The sequence below is a fragment of the Molossus molossus genome, unplaced genomic scaffold (genome assembly GCF_014108415.1).
Source record: "Molossus molossus isolate mMolMol1 unplaced genomic scaffold, mMolMol1.p scaffold_m16_p_3, whole genome shotgun sequence".
Taxonomy (NCBI): Eukaryota; Metazoa; Chordata; class Mammalia; order Chiroptera; family Molossidae; genus Molossus; species Molossus molossus.
In genome coordinates, this window is record NW_023425366.1 from 55994107 (window position 1) to 56016050 (window position 21944).

At 37.5% G+C, this 21944-nt stretch overlaps 1 protein-coding gene across 1 annotated transcript in view; it reads left to right on the forward strand.

Annotated features, from left to right (window-relative positions):
• Nucleotides 1-21944, forward strand: part of ATG10 (autophagy related 10) — a 262172-nt gene that overhangs the window by 78853 nt on the left and 161375 nt on the right. Inside the window, 1 exon segment of the mRNA XM_036279440.1 lies at nt 11448-11555. Coding sequence (XP_036135333.1) covers nt 11448-11555 — 108 coding nt within the window.

Genomic DNA, 21944 nt, shown 5'->3' on the forward strand with positions numbered 1-21944 from the left:
TGTTCAGACTATCAAATTTCTTTCAATTTGCTTTATTAAGTACAAATTACTTTAATACTCTCAAGTCTCTTGAATAATTCTCTTATAACAGATAATACTATAAAAAGAAATAATTTATTTATGAAAGGAATATGACTTGGAGTAACTTTCAATCCAGACATCAAGATGGGAAAGGTCAGAACTTGAGTCATCTATATGTTGTTTTCTCCCCCTTATTTTCTATATGATATTGGAAAAGCAATGATAAACCTTTGAGAACATTTCAACTAGAGCAATCAAAATATGTTAAAATCTCTACAAATTTAACTTGAAAGTACAAAGACAGGAAGAAGTTATTTTACTATAACCAGCTCCCAGTCAGTTACAACATCCATTGTCCATTCCTTGGGCACAAATAAGCAGGAATGTTCTGGGAAGCAAAACCAAATTGTTTAATGTAATAAAAGGTATGAGGGCACACACAGAGGTCCCATACCTATGAACTGAAAATTGAAAACTCAAAATGGGCAAGTTGGAAAACCTGAAAACCAAACATTATTAAAAAGTGAAAGAGAGACATCTGTAATACTCTCAATAATAAAGATTTTAAAAAAAAGTGAAAGAGAGAAAAGAGAATGAAATCCCACAAATACTTAATAGTTAAACCTAACATTGTAGAGATATGTGTTGAAAGTGTTAATAAGGAAAATGAAACCAGTGTGATCTAAATTACTTTTGATGCTTTAGCTACAAGAAGGGGAAGAGATTTAGCATCATTTAAACTATAACCATTTAAAAAAACTTTTGTTAAATAAGCAGGCTGTGTGAGTACACATGTTTACATATACATGTGTGTTGCTCCCAAATAATGTCTCTAAAAGGCCCAGTGACCTTTTCTGGTCTGATAAGTGGCTGAGTGTCTTCTGCTTCTTATTCCTTAGGGCCACTGGCTTTGCTGTGCTTTGACCTGCATTCAGGGAGGGGGAGATGGGTGTGTGTTCTACTACTCATCTAGGAAGTGAGAGGGGCTGGGGTGGTCCTGCCAGGAAAAGGGAATAAGACTATTTTATGAAAACTAACTTCTTATACAAAGGAGCACAGTGCTGCGATTCCATTTATTGAATGGAATTGAAAATTGATGCCCTAAATCACATAAAACAATGTCCTCTTGAAAAAGAAAAAAAAGTGAAGATTTGCCATGATTAGGTAGTCACTTAGGAAAGAAGTATTGGCCTTGTTTTGGTTTACCAACTAGATGGTTAGTTTAAAAAGTAGAGAAAATAAAAACAAAAATTAACATATGAAGAACCTTTTATGGTTCTTGGAACCATGTTGTTTGCAGAAAGTAGAAGGAAAACTTTAATGAACTTTCTTTACTTCGTCTCCCTAGCACAATATTACTTTTTCTTCCATGGATTGTACTTTATTTTACAATATTTTATTTAATTTTTACAATAAAAGCAATACATGATCATTGTAAAAATTCTAATAATATATAGATATAAAAAATACAGATGAGAATATTTTCTTCCCTCTCCTCTAACACAATTCTGTAGTTTCTCTTGTGTGTCCAAATCTAAATATATGTATGTACATTTATATATGTGTACACAAATGAGATCCTTGTTCTATAACTTATAGTTTCCATCTAATATTATCATGGACATCTTATCTTTCTTTGTGAACATATACACAACTATTTTATTATTTCTGATAGTTGCCTAGTATTCCATTGTATGGATGACTTATATTTGTTTAATGGAATGCTTATTGATGAGGAATAATTCCTTAATTATTCTCATAGTTATTTTTGTAACTTTAAACAGTATACTTCTACTTCCTGATTTTTCATCTTTGCATAATAACTGTTGATTTTTGCTGTGGTAGACAAGGAACTTAGTGTATGTATACTATCTCTCGCTTTCCTTCCTGTTTCCCCCTCTGATTTTTAAATTAGTTATGTTATTATTTTTACATCATCAAGATTTATAATTTTTAGATTCTGTTCCGTAACTATAATTAGTCTTCTGTGCTTTGTTTTTAGGTTGATTAGCAACTTAAACCTAATAAAAGTATGTAATGTTAATGCTAATGTAAACAAGATTCACTGTTGAACTAAAGTTTGTGATAGAAGACAGTATACCCCTCTGATACATTGCTGCTAAGGAGAGAATATTTAAAGTTAAAATCCTACAGATTCTCTTTTATTTCATACCATGAACATGCTAAGAAAGCTCTTTTATTTTTTAAATTGATTTATTTTTATTTCATTTAATTAATTTATTTTTGTTACAGATGTTTCTCCTTCTTCCCCCATTGACACCCTTCTCCTGTTCCTGCCCCTCACCCCCCCACCCCAGCATTGTTGTCTGTGTCCATTGGTTATGTTTATCTGCCTAAGTTCTTTGGTTTATCTCTCCAGCCCCTGCCCCCCTCCTCTGAAGTTTGTCAGCCTGAACCCTACTTCTATGTGTCTGAATCTATTTTGTTCATCACCTTATTTTGTTCATTATATTTTACAAATAAGTGAGATCATGGGATACTTGTCTTTCTCTGACTGGCTTATTCGCTTAGCATAATACTCCCCAAGTCTCGTCTCAAAGGATAAGAGATCTTTCTTTCTTACAGCTCCATAGTATTCCATTGTGTATAAGAAAGCTCTTTAAAGTGGACAGAGCCCTGGCCAGTTTGGCTCAGCGGTTGAGCGTCGGCCTGCGGACTAGAGAGTCCTGGGTTCGGTTCCCTTTAGGGGCACATACCACACACACACACACACACACACACACACACACACACACACACATCAATAAACTGGACAGAGCCAGAAACTCTCCAATCAAGGACCAATGGCCACAATGTTTTTTGTGGTTTATTTCCCAGCTAGTGAACAAACTTGTTCAGTAGACATTCCTATCTTAGGTCACAAGGACAAAAGCAAAAATCAATACTACAAAAAATAAAATAAAAATAAAGGGTAATACTACAAGACCAAAGGAAATTAGATATAGACATCAAAGGTAAAATATGTTATAACCTTACTTTTACTTTTGGGGTTTTGTTTTCTGGAGTTTTGGGTCTCTTGAATTTTTGCCTATGTGAGTCAAAGGCCAATGGTTACCCATGAATTACTTTGACTGAATCTGGTCTCCCTTGATAGAGACTCAGAGGCATCTAAGTCAGCCTTGGCCCGGATCCACACATGCATTTAGGAGATATAACAGTATCAGAAATTGAAACCAGAGTTAATGAGCTGAGGTGGGTATTGAGGGTGAGCATGAGGAGAAGACACAGTACCATAATCAGAATTATATTATTCAGGATCTCTAAAATCCTTAACATTACTTTCCTGTTACACCATCTAACTTTGGTATTAAAAAAAACGAACAGCTGCTAGCTTATATGGCCCACTTGGTGTAAGCTTTTCTTTTCAGCAGCAGTTTTTACTTATTTTGTCCCCAAGATTAATCACCTTTGGGCAGTTACTGGTGGTTTTGGTTTCATCGTTCACCAAGGGAAAAGGACAGCTACTTGAGATCTGTGGCCTAAGTTTGGCCTGTTCCTCAGGGGTCCATTAACCATGAAGGTTCTGTTGGCCAATGCCAGCAGTGACCTAGAAACTTCCACTTGTTTTAATTCCTCCCCAGTGGCCTTCCTGCACCCATCCTGCAGCTGATCCTTCTGGGCAGTTAAATGAGTTTAAGTCCCATATGCAATACTTTATTCCAAAGTAGAGCTGAGGCTCTTAGATAACCACTCAATTATCTTAGATAACAGTGTTTTTCTAGAGAAGATTGTTGAAAGCTTATTAAAACTCAACAACAGAAGCCCTATAGTTGTTTGGGTAGTTGGATTCCAACAAGCATAACATAGCTTCCTGGGTGGCATAGCCCATGACAGCTTGTAAGAAAGCAGATTCAAACATGTTTTGTTAGGAAAGCCTTAGATCTCTATCCAATATGCAGCCAGCACTAACCAGAAAACTTGGTTATCTCTCTAGGGTTCTATAAAGCCTTCAGGACATTTTCTCCCTAGAAGTTTAAGATTGGAATGCATTGCAGCAATGCAGTGGCCTGGAGGCATATGTTCAGCGAGCAATGAATGAAGTATTTGTTTAATATGAAAGTTATTTATTTATAGGCACAAAAGGGTTTATACACTAAAAAAGTAAGCTTCCTTTCTAACCTTCCCATCCTCTTCAGCCAAACCCCCAGAGGACACCACCAATGCCAATGTCTTAAATGTCCTTTCACCTATACAAGCATATGCATTTATATTTAAACAAATGGTAGCATAATGTACATATATACATATGATTCTGCACATTTTTAACTTAATGACCTATCTTGATTATTATTCCATATCAATAGTTATAGAACTTACTTATTTTTATGCCTGTGTAGCATTCCATTATTTGGATATACCATAATTTATTTAACCAATCCACAATGATAGGCATTTAGGTTATTTCCAATATTGTGTTATGAAAATAATACTTTAATACATATCATTGCATGAATTCTATTTCCTAATGTTCAACTATATCTGTAAGATAAATTTCTGGATGTAGTATTTTTGGGTGGAAGATAAGTGCATTTTTAATTTGGATAGTCATCACCAACTTGCTCTTCAAGGAGGTTATACTATTTTAAACTACCCTGCCGCTAGCAATGTATGAGAGTACCTGTTTGCTTTATCCATATCTCTGTCTACATAGAGCATTTCATGTTGTTTGATCTTTGCCAATCTGATAGGTAAAAAAAAGTGGTATCACATAATTTTAATTTGCTTTTTTTTTTGGTACATACCCCTAGCAGAAACTGAACCTGGGGCTCTCTGGTCTGCAGGCCAATGCTCCAACTGCTGAGCCAAACCTGCCAGGGCTAATTTGCATTTTTTACGGGTAACAATGAACATATTTTTGTGTGATTAATATCCATGTGTACTATCTGTTTATATTCTTTGCTCATTTTCTTTTTTTTTATCCTCACCCGAGGACCTTTCTTTGTTTTTGGACATTTCTTCTTTTTTTGTTCAGATAGAGTGGGAGGGAGAGAGGGAGAGGGGGAGAAGGGGGAGAGAGAGAGAGAGAGAGAGAGAGAGAGAGAGAGAAACATCGACGTGAAAGGCACACATGGAGTGGCTGCCACCTGCACAACCAACCAGGGCCAGGGACAAACTGCAACCGAGGTACATGCCCTTAGCCTTAGCGGGGGCCGAACCCGGGTCTCTCTGGACCGCAGATCGACGCTCTAACTGCTGAGCCAAACCGGCCAGGGCCTTTGCTCCTTTTCTTATTGGGCTGTTGGCCTTTTTCTTATTGGGCTGTTGGCCTTTTTCTTATTGATTTGTTGAGACTATTAGTATATTGAGGAAATTAAAGCTATATATTGACACAATTAGTCCCTTTCCATAATAAGAGCTACAAATAACTTATTTACACTTCAATGTTTGTCTTTTGACTTTATGATTTTTTTTATAAAGTAAAATTTATCAATATTTTAATATGACTTCAAAGTTTTTATTTATTTTTAAAATATTTTTTTAATACTGTATGTATGTATTTATATTCTCCAGTGTTTTCATCCAGCACATTTATGGTGTTGCTTTTCTCATCTAAATCTTTGTTCCTTATTTTGGTATAAGGTGAAGGGCATTCTATGTAGATAATCTGAGGAGTTTTGACTGTGAAGCAGTATTCTCTTTTTCGTTAGTGGTGTCTGGATTATAGTGTTTTCCATTAGTTTCTCTTCTAACAGTAACTATTAGAAGCAGTCTACTCCGTGGTGGAGCGCAGCGAGGAATCTGATGGTTGAAATGTAGTTGGACATGGGACAGTGACAGTTTTAAATTATAAGATTATGGCAGTTTCCGAGCACTGAGTCCAGGCTGGGCACGTTGCCAGAAAGTAGGCTTTGAGGTGGCAGTGGAGACCACTTAAAAAGCAATTTTAGCACATCACAGCTCCAAGATGGGCATCCACAGAGGCGAGTTTAGCTCAGGGAGAGTTCCAAGTGAGCCACGGTATTCCTGCAGGTTGGGAGTTGTTTGTGGCCTTTTCTCCCCAGGCAGCTGCAGAGTACCAGCTGGCTGTTCTCAGAGTTCAAAAGGGGGACTCCAGTGCATTTAGTGCAGTGGTTCTCTACCCTAGCTGCTGCATTAGCGTCTGCTGGAAAGATTCTTACTTCACTGGTCTGAGGTAGGACTTCAGCAACAGCATTTTGAAAACTCCCTAGATGCTTCTGGTGTGCAGCTATGGTTGAGAACCACTGTTTAAGGTGATCAGTTTGCTGTCCCTTTGAGTCAGAGATTGCTATGCAAGCTGCCTTCGTGCTTCCAAATGATCCATCACCTAGGATCCTGTTAAATACAGATTCCAGTTCAGGAGGTCTGGGGTGGGGCTTGAGATTTTGCCTAACAGGCTCCCATCCAGGTGACACTGAGGCTGCTGCTCATCCCTAGACCACACTTAAGTGGCTTGAGCATGTTACTCAATGTGAAAGTGCTGGCTTACACCAGTCCAAGAGTCAGCAGTAAGCATTATTCTGCCACTATCCTGCTGTCTGGCAGGATTTACTTAGTGTATAGTCAAAACAACACTGGGCTCAACAGGCCTGCTTTCCGCTTCCAGTTCTGCTCCTAAATTAGCTGTAAGACAAGTCTCTTAAACGTGCTTCAGCCCTTCACCCTCTAATCTCTGAAACGGGAGGGTTGAACTGGATACACTGTAATGTTCCTTTTGTTCCTGCCTCCTCCCATGCAGGTACGGGGTGTTTTCAGACTTCGGGGGGGGGGGGGCAGGTTTTTACATGGAATGAGTCTGGACTCTGCACTAAGGACCCTGCCTCGCCTGGTGGTCTTTCTTCTGCCTGGGGCTGGGGCCTACACCCTGAATTCAGGATTGACAGGAGGAAATAAAACTAACTAATTTTTTAAAAATTAAAGAAGATTTTATGTTAAAGTGCAATCTATAGTAAGTACAACAAGAATTCAGGGAAGCAAGAGTGAGTGTTTACTGGAATAGTGGGGGAGATGTGAGTTCGACTTTGTTCACTGCCCTCGCTGGACTGTAGTGCTGCTGGTTCAGGGTGGAGGTTCTCACATTTTTACCTTTGATATCTTTACCAAAGCTCTCTTGTCAGCCTGCTCCCCACTCAGAGGGAAGTGGGCAGGGTTGGGAGGGCAGGAAGAGATAAACCAAATAACTTATTTACATATATGCATAACCAAAGGGTACAGATAATAGTGGGGTGAAGGCAGGGTTGGGGGTGGGAGTGGGGAGGAGGAGTCAGTGGGAGTAAAAAAAAGAGGGACATCTGTAATACTTTCAACAGTAAAGATAAATAAAAATATAAATAAATAAACAAATAGGTATTCTTCAACAATGAGGAACAAAACATACTTTCTGCCCTGGCTGGTCTGGCTCAGTGGTTAGAGCATAGCCAGAGGACTGAGGGGGTCACAGTTTTGAGTCCCAGTCAAGGGCACAATTAAGATATTGATACTAGCCCTGGCCGGTTTGGCTCAGCGGTTAGAGCGTCGGGTTCGGTTCCCGCTAAGGGCACGTACCTCGGTTGCAGTTTGTCCCCGGCCCTGGTTGGTCGTGCGGGTGGCAGCCACTCGATGTGTCCCTTCACGTCGATGTTTCTCTCTCTCTCTGCCTTCCTCTCTCTCCCTCCCTCTCTATCTGTACAAAAAAATGGAAAAATATCCTCGGGTGAGGATATAAAAAAAAAAAAAAAAAAAGATATTGATACTAAAAAGAAAAATCACTACAACCAAATATAGACTGAATCAAAAACCCTTCTGTACCTCCTAATTGCTACTAATAAACAGTATCAGAATTTGCCCAAAATGAAATGAAAATTCCTTAAATTATAAGTAATATTAAAAAATGACATATCTCTCTATCTTAACTCATTGGAAAAGAGACCAGATAATTTACTTAGGTTTTATAACATAAGAACACAGGAATTTTTGAGTCACCTCTTTTGATGTCAAAGGAGGTGTATTTTGCTCAGGTATAGAAAAATATGAAATAAAACAGTTGATTAATTATATTCAGTATACACAATTTAACTCTAACTCTTCTCTTAGTATCTGAAGAGATTTTTTTCTGTATTGCTCAAACATTTTTATTTATTTTTAAAAATATATACATATATTTTTTCTTTATTGATTTTTAGAGAGAGAGGAATGGGGAGAGAGAGGGAGAGAAACATCAGTGACAGAGAACATCTATTGGCCATCTCCTGCATGCCCCTTACTGGGGATTTGACCCACAACCTGGGCATGTGCCCTGACTGGGAATCGAACCAGTGACCTCTTGGTGCATGGGTTGACGCTCCAGCCACTGAGCCATACCGGCTGGGCTTAAAATATATTTTTATTGATTTTTTTTTTTAGAGAGAGAGGAAGGAAGAGATAGAAACATCAATGTGAGAGAGAAACATAGATGGGCTGCCTCCTGCATGCCCCCTACTGAGGATCGAACCCACAACCTGGGCATGTGCCCTGACCAGGAATCGAAACAGGACCTCTTAGTCCATGGGGTGAAGCTTAATCTACTAAGCCACACTGGCCAGGCTGCTGGAATATTTTTAAATTGAAGATGGTCAATACTTTTCCTCACAAACACATAGCATTATGGTTTTATTGTATTGGTAAATCTTTATATAATCAACTATTGATTATCTGTCATAATAAGAGTGATAATGCAATAGTGTAGCAAATCTTCTAGCTTTTAACTAAATAAACACAATATAGTCATTTTATAGAAAGAATTTTTTGGTTGCAAGTGACAGTAAACCCAACCTAAATAGGGTGAAGCAAAGAAGGGAGTTTGGGTCCATGTAATTGAAAAAATGGAGGGTAGAGCTAGCTTTAGATGTGGTTGGTTTAAATAGTGTAATCAGGACCTGGTCTCTCTGCATCGCATGCCCTTGCTTCCCTTTGTATTGGCTTCATTCTTGGGCTCCATTTGACTATGTGGGGGCTGCCGACACTGCCAGGGTTTTATTTTTTGGGTTTAAATCCAGTGGAAAAGAGAATAGTCTTGTCCTCCTCCCCTGCCACTCAATCCTGAATCACATCTCGTTGGCTCTGATTGAGTCATTGCCCACCTGACTCTCTCAGGCCAGCAGAACTGGTTGACAGCCACTGACCATTCCTGGAGCTAGGGGCCATGTCCACACTGGTGGGGGAGAAGGAAATGATTCCTTAGAGAAAAAGTGGCTGCTGTTCTAAAAGAAAGGGGCTACTTATGTACAAAGCAACAACAACAGAAACTACATATCTCTTTCTCCATTTAAGTCTATTCAAAGTCATTTACATTGTATAATCACAAAGATTTCAGTGGTAGAAGGCTTTTAGGGGATATGCTTTGTGTTTGGATCATATAGAACTAGAATTTAAAATAATAATTTCATCTAGAAAATGCAGAACCTGAATGAAATAATACAAGATGATAGTATTGGATACCTGATTGCTGACCTTATAGGCAGGAAGGATATTCAAAGTATTTAAGAACCTGTGGCAGTGGTATCAACCCGTCAGAAGGAGTTGGGTCCAGTCAGTCAGAGCTGGTGCTGATCACCGTCCACCAGCAAGGCTCCTTTGCTTAAGCGATGTCAGCCTAGCTAACTGGGAGGCATTGTAAAGGTCCTGCCATATTTCTCAAAAAATATCGTTTCCTAGGATGGCCATAATAAAGGACCATAAACGGGTGGCTTAAAACACAGACATTTATTTTCTCATAGGTTGGAAGTCAAGAAATCAAGGTATCTGCAGGACCATGCTCCCTCCAAAGGCTCCACAGAAGATCCTTTCCTGCCTCTTCCAGCTTCTGTTGGTGATGACAATCGTCGTCATTCTTTAGCTTGTAGAGAAACCGCTCCAATCTCTGCCTCTGTCTTCTTGTGCCCTTCTCCCATGTGTCTGTGTCTCTGCAACCACATTTCTCTGTTCTTATAAGGACACCAGTCATATTGGATTTAGAGTCTACCCTATTCCAATATGACCTTATGTTAGCTTGATTACATCTGCACAGACCCTATTTTCAAATGAGGTCACATTTACAAGTTCTGGGGAGACATGAATTTGGGGGGACACTATTCAACCCAGTACAGTTACCTAAAATCACATGCTCTTGCATCGTTGACATGACATAAATTTAAAAAATATTCAATATTAAATTGCTTACAAACACTATAATTTTTCTTTTCTTATTTTATAGTTAAAAACTGGATTTTTGAATCTCATTGAAAGTATTTAAGTGAATTACAAATTATTTAGTTGAAATGCTATTTTACATATTTTTTTACTGCATCAGATTAAGTAGCCATATCTTTCTTAATCATAATTATTTTAAATCTGTTAAAATGTGAATTTTAGTGTGACAATTTGGTGAAGAATTAATAATTTTTATTGACATGTGAGTACATTTGTGCATGAGGAGGTATAATATTTTTACACATGACTTTAATTCAGACAAATTTTGCCTAAAAAAAAGAGAACGTACAACAATTAGATGAACATCATCCACTAGTGTATTTAAGGGCACATATAAAAACAGGAGAGAAATGCAAACAGTGAAGGGCTTGGATATCATATCTTTCAAGAAACATTAGAAAGTGGTGGTAATTGTCTTCAACTCTTTGAAGAATGGCTCTGTGGAAAAGAGTAGGTTCTAGAGGGAAGAACTAAGATTAGTGAGTTAAAGTTCAAGGGAAACAATTCAATGCAATGTAAGACAACACTTTCCCAGTGAACAACGTCGCATGTACCAAAATGGAGGTGGTGGTGGCATGAGGGAGCAAAAAAGTGGTTCTCAACCTTCCTAATGCAGTACAGTTCCTCACGTTGTGGTGACCCCCAACCATAAAATTATTTTCATTGCTACTTCATAACTGTAATTTTGCTACTGTTATGTCTTAGGCGACCCCTGTGAAAGGGTCATTCGACTCCCAGTAAAGAGTAGGCTCCTGGAAGTGCTCAGGCAGGTGCTGTGTAATGACCTCCCTGGGACATTTTCATAGAGCTCTTGCCTTGATCAGGAAATTGAAATGGAAGGTCTTCAGTATCAAGATCTGTTGCAAGTTCTCCAAAATTTCTTTTTTTGCATATGTCATGAAAATCAATATTACCCATGTGACAAGATATTTTTAAAAGTTTATATGTTTTTTAACAGCTGCCAACCTAAAAGTTGCTCTATGATTTCTGTGCTAATGAGTGCTTCGGGGAACAACGGGGGTGGGTTTAATCTAAGAGAAGGAGAAGTATCAATAAGTGAGAACGGTGGGGAATTAAAACTTCTATTTATTGGATGAATTTATCCATATTATCTCATCTCATGTAATATACTTAGTTTTTTATTGCTTGGTTTGGGACTTATGAGTAGCTGTAGTTCTTAGAATGATGAATTCTTAAAATAATTGGCATTTTTTTATGTATTTTTTGGTAATGGAACACAGGACTCTTCTGATGGATACATGTGCAAAACACATTTTCAAATAAAAAATGGGACAGTGCTGTCACATCAAGGGACATCTGCCCATGTACAGACGTGTCTCCCCATGGAGGTGAGTGTTTTAATATGTTACGTTCTCCTTTTCAGTCTTTGTGAAGTATAAACTAAACATTTTAAATCTGTTACATATATATTTAAAAAAATAACTGCCGTTGGATCCCAGGCCTGCTTTTGGGGGAGAAGTGAACATCCTTTGTTGGGAAGTATTTTCTTCTATAATATTTTTATTTTGTTTTATTTTCTTATTTAATTTATTGAGGTGACATTGGTTAATAAAATTATATAGGTTTTGAGGCGTACAGTTCCATAGTACATCGTCTGTATATTGTATTGTGTTCACCACTCCATGTCAAGTCTCCTTCCATCACTGTTTATCTCCCCTTTACCCTTTTCTTCCTCCTTCCACTTCCCTTTCCTTCTGGTAATTATGCTGTTGTCTATGAGGTTTGTTTGTTTTATCTTTATTGTTGAGAGTATTATAGATGTCCCCCTTTCCTCCCCCATCACCCCCCTCCACCCAGTTTCTAGCCCATCCCAGGTTCTCACCTCACTATTGTCCATGTCAATGGGCTGTGTATATATGCATCTACATTATTTGGTCAATCTCTTCCCATACCCTCCCCCTTTCCCATTGAATGTTATTTGTTTGTTTTTTGCTTAACCTCTTCACATTTTTCACCAGGCCCCCTATCCCCCCTCCCTTCTAACAGCTGTCCGTTTGTTCTCTGTATCTATGAGTCTGTTTCTATTTTGTTAGTTTGTTTTGTTCATTTGATTCCATGTATCAGTGAAATCGGTCGGTACTTGTCTTTCTTTGACTGGCTTATTTCACTTAGAATAATACTCTGTAGGTCCAGCCGTGCTGTTGCAAAGGGTAAGATTTCCTTCTTTACTTCTATAATATTGAAAGCAGGAATTGTGGAAAAGTTGAAATCCACTCTGAGTCTATGCAGACTGTAGTGAGCCTTCACCCTTTTGGTTTCCACAGACGCCTTCCTTCTATTATTGATTTTTCTCCAGTGAAACCCCCCAGGATAATACAGACTTTTCACGCTGCTGCTTAACACCTGGCTGGAGACCTCTTTGCCTACTTTGCTTCTAAGTCTTTTCTCCTGTGCTCTTTCAACTATGCCAGATCTGGGTCTCCTTCTGGAGGTGACTTTAACCTTGACTTGAAAATCTTGCTAAATTAAATTTTCATATGGTGATAAGAGTTCAGTGGTTTTCTGGAATATTTTCAATTTAATGTTTATCCACATGTAAGTAGCTTATTGTATTTGTTGGTATTAATACATTTTTAAAGATATTTATTGTAAAAATAAACAATCGAGAAATATATAAAAAGGGTAAAAAAAAAAAAACCCTCCATACATCCTTCAGCTGGAGGTAACCATCATTAATATTTTAATAGATACACTTCCACATGTTTCTGTCATTTACACACATACATACTTGTGTTTTGCAATGAACATGTGTATTACAGACATCTTCCCATGCCAGGAAATGTAGAATTCCATAGTTCTGTTTTAGTGATTCCATTCCATTCCATCTTATGGATGCACCATAATTAAGTGGAGTCTATACTGAAGTAAAATACTTGAATTCTAAAATAGAATTTTGGGGCTCTAATTGCTTCAACACAAAGGAAGAAATCACTTAGAAATGCTTAGAATTCTGAGTATCCTGGTAAAATGGGTAAGAAGGCTTTTTTGTAAAAGGAAGAGTTTTTTTCTCAGTATCTATGAACTCAGATCTATTTGGCAATCTGGCACTAGGCCCCTCTGTCTGTGTATGATGCTGGCTTGGAAGTAACTCTCGCCAATATAATTTGGTTTCCAAGTTATTCTTGAGGGTATTGTACTTGGTAATAAATTAAGTGCCCGCAGTGGTTGCTCAAATCTTGAGTACTGCTTCATGGTTTGAATAAGTGATATCAAATCTGAAGCCAAGCATGTTAGAAAGCTTTTCAACTCATTATATATTAACTTTAAAAATGCACATGGAAATGATGATTTAAAAGATGAATTACTAGCTTTCGCCTAACAGGTTGGCAGAGATTTGAAAAACACTAAAAAGTGGTGTTGACAGTGTGAGGGAACTGACACTTTCTGGTTGATGTTTTAACTTCACAAAGTTAAAGATGTGCACATACTATGAACAATCGATTCCAAATCTAGGAATTTAGCTTCATAAAATATAAATTTTTCCAACATTTTTTATTTTCAACACTTCCCAACAAATTTCAAACATACGAGAAAATTGAAAGAAGTTTGCAGTGAACATTCATGTCCTCATCACCTAAACTCTACCATTAACATTTTGTTCTTCTTGCTCTATCACATACCCATCCGTCTATTCATCTACCAGTTCACCTTTTTTTGATGCAAAACTTTTACAACAAAGTAAATTGTAGGCAAATATAAAACATTCAGAAATGTACACAAAAATTTACCTGCAAGTATATTCATTTCACCGTTATTTATAATAGGATAAAATGGAAACAACTGAAATATAAAACAGTAATGGGTTAGTTAATTATAGCACATCACTGTGATGGAATTCTTCATTCTGTAGGTCTGGAGTGAGAACTTCCAGTTTTAACAAGTTTCCAGGCGATGTTGATGCTGCTGGTCCAGGGACCACGTTTTGAGAACCACCGCACGACTCTATGATAGAATGCTTAAGCATATAGGAGGTGCTGCACCCCTGAGATGGTTTGTTGATATGCAGTATGATAGAGTCTTAATGGAAGAAAGATGTCTTAGGCTGAGCCTGAGATGGAGACTTCTGTTCAAGTGACTTATTAGGAATGTGCTCTTAGGAGAAAGCAGTGACAAAAGCAATAAATAAGGGATAGAAGCTCAGGAGGACTGTGATCTCAGCTAGAGACCAACTTCAGTCTGATCCCTTGGGAAGCTCTGGAGCACAAAATACACCCTGAATTAGTCCCATTTTGTGCCCTTGAAGTTGGCTTTTTGTACTCTGTGATAATCATTGACTTGTCAATCAGCCATTGGCTGAAGTGGAGGGGGACATAGCTTCCCAGGTAAAGTGGTCCCAGTTTTACTGAGAAATTCTTCCGAGAAGGGGGCTGCTATGTGTTTTCAGTCAACAATCACAACTGAATGGGGATAGGTACACCATCTTTAAGGGGACTGGCCTCAGAACCAATGGTGTTTATTACTGAAGAGTATCCTGAAACCAAAATTAGATCTACAAAGAAATATGTGGCCATGGCCAGTTTGGCTCAGTGGTTCGAATGTTGGCCCCCTGGACCAAAGAGTCACGGGTTCAATTCTGATCAAGGGCACATACCTCAGTTTCGGTTAGGTCCTTGGCCCTGGTCGGGGTTTGTGTGGGAGGCAACCAGTTGATGTGTCTTTCTCACATCCATGATTCTCTCTCTCTTTCTCCCCCCACTCCCCCTCTCTCACTCTATCTGAAGGTAAAATGGAAAAAAAATATATCCTTGGGTGATGATTAAAGAAAAGGATATATACATATAAGGTCTGCATTTAGGTGAAAGTGGGGAGGTTTGACATGACAGAAATTTGTTTGAGAAATAGCTAGAAACAGCTGGTGATTTTAGTTGACTGCAAGCTTGAGATAAGTGAAAAGAATGCTGTGAATGTTAGGAAAACTAACTGGAACCCAGGCTACATTAATTAAAGCATAAACGGATCCCAGAAAAGGTCTGGGGCCCCCTGGTGGGGTGTCCCAGCGATACTTTCAAGGGCCCACAGGTCTGTTTTTGTAATAATAAGATGTTAGTTAAATTTTTTTACTCTCATTCTCCCTGAGTTTCCTAAGGCTACCTACCTGTGATATGCAATAGAGTGAATGCAGAAATATCTATAAGAACCCAGCTGTCTTCTATTAAATCAGACATTAAAAAGATTTGCAGCCCTGGCCGGTTTGGCTCAGCGGTTAGAGCGTCGGCCTGCGGTCCTGAGAGACCCGGGTTCGGTTCCCGCTAAGGGCGCGTACCTCGGTTGCAGTTTGTCCCCGGCCCTGGTCGGTTGTGCGGGTGGCAGCCACTCGATGTGTTCCTTTCACGTCGATGTTTCTCTCTCTCTCTCTCTCTGTTCCTCTCTCTCCCTCCCACTCTACCTGAACAAAAAATGGAAATGTGTCCTCGGGTGAGGATAAAAAAAAAAAAAAAAAAAGATTTGCAAAAATGTAAAACAATGTGACTTTTCTTATTAATTTATGTTGCTTTAGAAAATATATTTATTTTTCATAGAAATATGTTATATTGACATATTTTTAAATGAATTAGTAAACATTTAAATGTTTTTCATTTTTAACTTCTAGTACAGTGAATACCAATAGATATAACTGGCTTAAACTAAAGCTCATTGGAATCCTCAATGAATTTAAAAGTGTAAAAGTGTCCTGAGACCAAAAAGTTTGAGAACTACTGATCTAGATCAACTAAATATCACATTATTTTATGTGACGAACATTGATCACTAGAATATATAATAAAAGAATACATAAATAATAGCTTTAAAATAAATTATAAATAGAATCCGTCCATACAGAGAAGCATGCCAAGGGCCATGGTGGGCTTGGAAACATCATTGTAAGGAATATTTGAGGGTTCTGGGGATGTCAAAGTAAAATTAAAAACCTGGGAAGGTTAGTTGCCTTCAGATATATCTAGAAGAGTTTCCAGTGGAAGAGAGAGAGTGGATTTAATGTGTTTCCGAAGATAAAACTAGTTCATGTCTGGAAATTATTCTAGGCAAATCTCTCTAATGTTTAGAGTTGCCTACGATGAAATCTGTCTACTTGTAAACTTGTGAGCTCCCACCACTTCTGGGGTGATGTTCACCAACAGAGTAGATAACCCTCTTTCCAGAACAGTGGTCACCAACTGAAATGCTCAGATGCTTAAAGCATAAGGCAGATGATAAGTGAGTGAAGGGGTCAGTGTGAGGTGGTGGGAAATGTGGAGAAGTGGAGAGGACATGACTCATTCAAGGAGCACTAGGCATGCAGCTCCAGGTAGATTTTCAAGAAAAGGCAGTGATCTGGATATTTGTGTGTTGGCTTAATTTAAAAAAAAAAATCTTTACAGGCCAAGTAGACTACATTTATGGCCTTCAAATGGCCCTGGCCACCAGTCCATAACCTAGCTTCTAATATTATAGATAGGAGTCCTGGATTGTATAAAGGACTGAGCTAGGGGACCTCTGAATTCTCTTTAATTTTTTGTTTTTTTAAATCCTCGCCTGAGGATATTTCTCCATTTATCTTCAATTAGAGTGGGAGGGTGAAAGACAGAGAGAGAGCCTTGGCCAGTTTGGCTCAGCAGTTAGAGCGTTGGCCCACAGTCCATAGAGACCCAGGTTTGGTTCCCGCTAAGGGCACGTACCTCGGTTGCAGTTTGTCTCGGCCCTGGTTGGGTCATGTGGGAGCCCCTTTCATGTTGATGTTTCTTTCTCTCTCTCTCTCTTCCTCTCTCTACCTCCCACTCTATCCGAACAAAAATGGAAAAATGTCCTCAGGTGAGGATAAAAAATAAATAAAATAAATTTAAAAAAGAGAGAAAGAGAACCATCAGTGTGAGAGAGACACATCAACTGCTTGCCTCCCACACAACCCTGACCAGCACCAGGGAGCAAACCACAACCAAGGTACATGCCCTTGACTGGATTCGAACCTGCGACTCTTTGGTCCTCAGGCTGATGCTACAACTGCTGAGCCAAACAAGCCAGGGCTCCGAATTCTCTTTAGAATGTAAAGCCTGATAGTTCTATATCTGTTTCATATCTGTACATCACATTTCCTACTTAAAGACCATTCAAAAGAATGCTTCTGTTAATAGTTTCAATTTTTTTTTTTTTTACTTTGGTCATGCATGATGTGGGAAATCAACTCTCTTCTTTGTTTTAACTAGATCTGGCAGTCTTGATTGTAGAAAGGTAGCTGGACTCATAAATTTTATACCTGTCAGGTTATCTACAATAATATATAGATAATCATAGAATTTTAAAAAAAAGAGTTAAATATAATGGAATATATAAGAGAAATAATTTGTGAAAATTGTAATCATAATCTGTACCTTCTTTGAATTTTTAAAATATAATTTAAAATGATAGTTGAAAGAATGAGTTAATATTTAGAAATCTACTGTATGTAATGGGGTGTCTTTTAGTACTGGTTTTGGACAAAGGAGTTCTTATAGGTTAATCATATTAGATAAGGCATTTATTGAGGACAGTTAATATGATTTGCTTGTGACATTTCTGAGTTTGTGAAGTAACAAGCAGGGCTATGGCAATTTTTAAACAAGATCTTTTCTTTAATCAAAAGAAATCCATTGCCTCAATTTAAAGCCTTCTAAATATTAATGAATATTTTCAACAGCAGCCAACACAGTCAACACTGGTCCTTGGAATATCTTATTATGTGGAACTCTCATTTCCTTAAATTGATGTTGGTGCTAATATGTCACTTTATCAACTAATGATTTCTTGAATTTTCTTAGTAAGATGAAGATATAATCATTTAATAGTAGTGAAAAACATGATTTAACAATTGATTTGCTTTAACGAATATGAACTTACTAGCCTTATCAAAGCCTTATTTATATAAATAAAATAATTTTAACTTGAGACTGGAGGTGGGAGCACAACTTCTGTATACCAATAGGCGACTTTTGATGAAAATTAGTCATTTAAAAACTCGTATGTGTATATTATTGCAATATAACTGGAGACTTTAAAAATGTTTTGTAAGATTCTAAACACACTGGCTGATAAAGAACTACTATGACTAGCATGGAGAAATAAGGTGTAAATTTTCTATCATGTTTAGCATTAAACTACTCTTAAAAGAAAACAGTGAGATGAATATTCAACGTGATATTGGTTGTTAATAATCAGTAGTAGAAATGATTCATAAATGCTTAGAAGAGGGAAAAACCTGAAAGTCTTTAGAAGTAGTTTTCTGTCTGATGCTGCTTTGCTTTTTCTTTTTACCTCTTAACTTGTTCATTTATGAAATTCTGAATTATTTTCATAGAACAGCAACAGTTCAGATTTTGCCCTTTTGGTTAATTCAATTCAGATACCCATACATATTTATTTTCAGTTGGTCAGTGATTTTTTTTTTTTTTTATATTACTGAAATGCACATTCTCCTGTGTGAAGTTAGATTACTGAAGTTCTGTTTTTTTTTTTTTTTTTTTTGAAGAGGTATCAGAGACGGGTATTGAGCATGTTTTATTTATTCATCATACTATCTTCATTACTTTAGAGCCTCAGGTCGCACCTTCAGATTACTTTTTTTTTTTTTTTTAACTATGAAAATGATAGGGTCATAAAATAGCAATAGTATGCTACTGGAAAAAAAGGATTTTTGTCCTAGGGCCTTGTAGGCCACTAACGGGAACTTTCCTTGGTCCAAGGCAGGTAGAATATTATAGAGAACCGTCAACAAAAAAACAACCTATCATAAATTCCCTGAAGCATAAAGCTGAGAAACAGTAGCAGGAGATGATCTCAATCTCCAAAAGAACATATTCAGAGAATGATGATCTTCTGAGGTAACCAGGTCTTCAAATATACTCATTTGCCCTAAGGGTTTTATTAGTGGCTTCTAGGATGAGTTCTTTTTTGTATGTCCAAAGTAGACTCATATGTCAGAATAGTGTGTTTTTTAAATAATGTACGAAAGGACAAGCCACAGTTCTCAGTTAGTATTAATAATATCTTTGTAAAGCAACTGCTATTTTTAGACTGAAGTACAGACATGTTGATAAATGTAAATGATGAGTAATAAGCATGATTACTCTTAGTATTTGAAAATGTAATTATTAAAGCAATGTTAAAATATAAGAAAGTCTGTTATTTTTAATGTGTGTAGATATAAACAGAACCATGCATAGTCATTACTAGTATTTATTTATTGATATGATGAATCATGTTGATAAATGGATTTTTATTTTTTTCCCAATTTATTTTTGTTACAGATGTTTCTCCTTTCCCACCAGACACCCTCCTCCCCCGCCTACCCTCCCTCACCCCCTAGCATTGTTGTCTATGTTCATTGGTTATGCATACATGCATATAAGTTCTTTAGTTCATCTAATCCCCCCCCTCCCCTACTCTGAGGTTTGTCAGTCTGAACCATAATTCTCTCTATGTCTCTGGGTCTATTTCGTTCATCAGCCTGATAAATGGATTTTTATTTTATTTTATTTATTTATTTTATTAATTAATTAATTTATTTTTGTTACAGATGTTTCTCCTCCCCCCCCACTGATCTGATTGCCCCCTCCCCCTCCCGCCCCGCCCTGTCCCCAGCTTTGTTGTCCATGTCCATTGTTCATGCACACATATATATAAGTTCCGTGGTTTATCTCTCCCCAACCACCCCTCGTCTGGGGATTGTCAGTCTGTACCCCTCTTCCATGTCTCTGGGACTACCCCATTCCTCAGACTATTATGTTCATTATATTAAGTGAGATCATATGATACTTGTCTTTCTCTGTTTGGCTTGTTTCACTTAGGATAATACTTTCCAGGTCCCTCCATGTCGTCTCAAAGGATAAGAGATCTTTCTTTCTTACAGCTGCATAGTACTCCATTGTGTATATGTACCACTACTTCTTTATCCATTCGTCTACTGATGGACATTTGGGCTGTTTCCAGATCTTAGCTATTGTAAATAGTGCTACTATTAACATAGGGGTACATATATTCTTTCTGATTGGTGTTTCTGGCTTCTTAGGGTATATTCCTAGAAGTGGGATCACTGGGTCAAATGGAAGTTCAATTTTAAATTTTTTGAGATAACACCATATTGTTTTCTATAGTGGCTGCACCAGTCTGCATTCCCACCAGCAGTGTACTAGAATCCTCTTTTCTCCACACCCTCGCCAACACTTGTTTGATGATTTGTTAATGGCGACCATTCTGACAGATGTGAGGTGATACCTCATTGTTGTTTTAATTTGCATCTCTCTGATGATTAGTAATGTTGAGCATTTCTTCATATGTCTGTTTGCCATTTGTATGTCCTGTTTGGAGAGGTGTCTACTTAGTTCCTCTGCCCATTTTTTAATTGGGTTCTTTGTCTTCCTTTTGTTGAGATGTATGAGCACTCTTTATATATTGGAAATTAACACCTTATCTGATACTTCATTGGCAATGATGTTCTCCCATACAGAGGGTTGCCTTTCCATTTTGCTGATTGTATCTTTTGCTGTGCAGAAGCTTTTGAGTTTGATGTAGTCCCATGTGTTCATTTTCTCCTTTGTTTCTGTTACTTTAGGTGATGTATCAGGAAAAATTCTGCTGGATATAATGTCTGAAATTTTGTTGCCTACATTTTCTTCTAGGATTTTTATGGATTCATGAGTCACATTTAAGTCTTTTATCTATTTTGAGTTTATTCTTGTGTATGGTATAAGTTGATGGTCTAGTTTCATTTTTCTGCATGTAGCTGTCCAATTTTCCCAACACCATTTATTAAAGAGGCTGTCTTTACTCCACTGTATGCTCTTGCCACCTTTGTCAAGTATTAATTGAGCATATTGCCTTGGGTCCATTTCTGGGTTCTCTGGTCTGTTCCACTGGTCTATATGCCTATTCTTGTGCCAGTCAGTACCAGGCTGTTTTGATTACAGTCGCTTTGTAGTATAACCTGAAATCTGGTAATGTGATCCCTCCACCTTTGTTCTTTTTCAAGATTGCTGTGGCTATTCAAGGTCTTTTTTGGTTCCATATGAACTTTTGAACTATTTGTTCTAGTTCTGTGGAGTATGTCATTGGTATTTTGATGGGGATTGCATTGAATCTATAGATTGCTTTGGGTAGTATGGACATTTTAATGATGTTAATTCTTCCAGTCCATGAACAAGGTATGTGCTTCCACTTTTTATATCTTCCTCTATTTCTTTTTTCAATGACCTGTAGTTTTCTGCAAATAGGTCCTTTATTTCTTTGGTTAAGTTTATTCCTAGGTATCTTAAATTTTTGGTGCGATGGTAAATGGGATTGTTTTTTTAGTTTCTCTTTCTGTGAGTTCATCATTGGTGTATAAGAATGCCGTCGATTTCTTGATGTTAATTTTGTATCCTGCTACTTTGCCAAATTTATTTATTAAGTCTAGTAAATTTTTGATGGAGTCTTCGGGGTTTTTTACATATAGTATCATGTCATCTGCGAATAATGACAGTTTCACTTCCTCCTTTCCCTTTTGGATCCCTTTTATTTTTTCTTCCTCTCTGATTGCTGTGGCTAAGACTTCCAGTACAATGTGAAATAAGAGTGGCGAAAGTGGGCATCTTTGTCTTGTTCCTGTCATTAAGGGAAATGCTTTTAATTTTTGTCCATTGAGTATGATGTTGACTGTAGGTCTTTCATATATGGCCTTTATAATGTTGAGATATGATCCCTCTATTTCCACATTGCTGAGCGTTTTTATC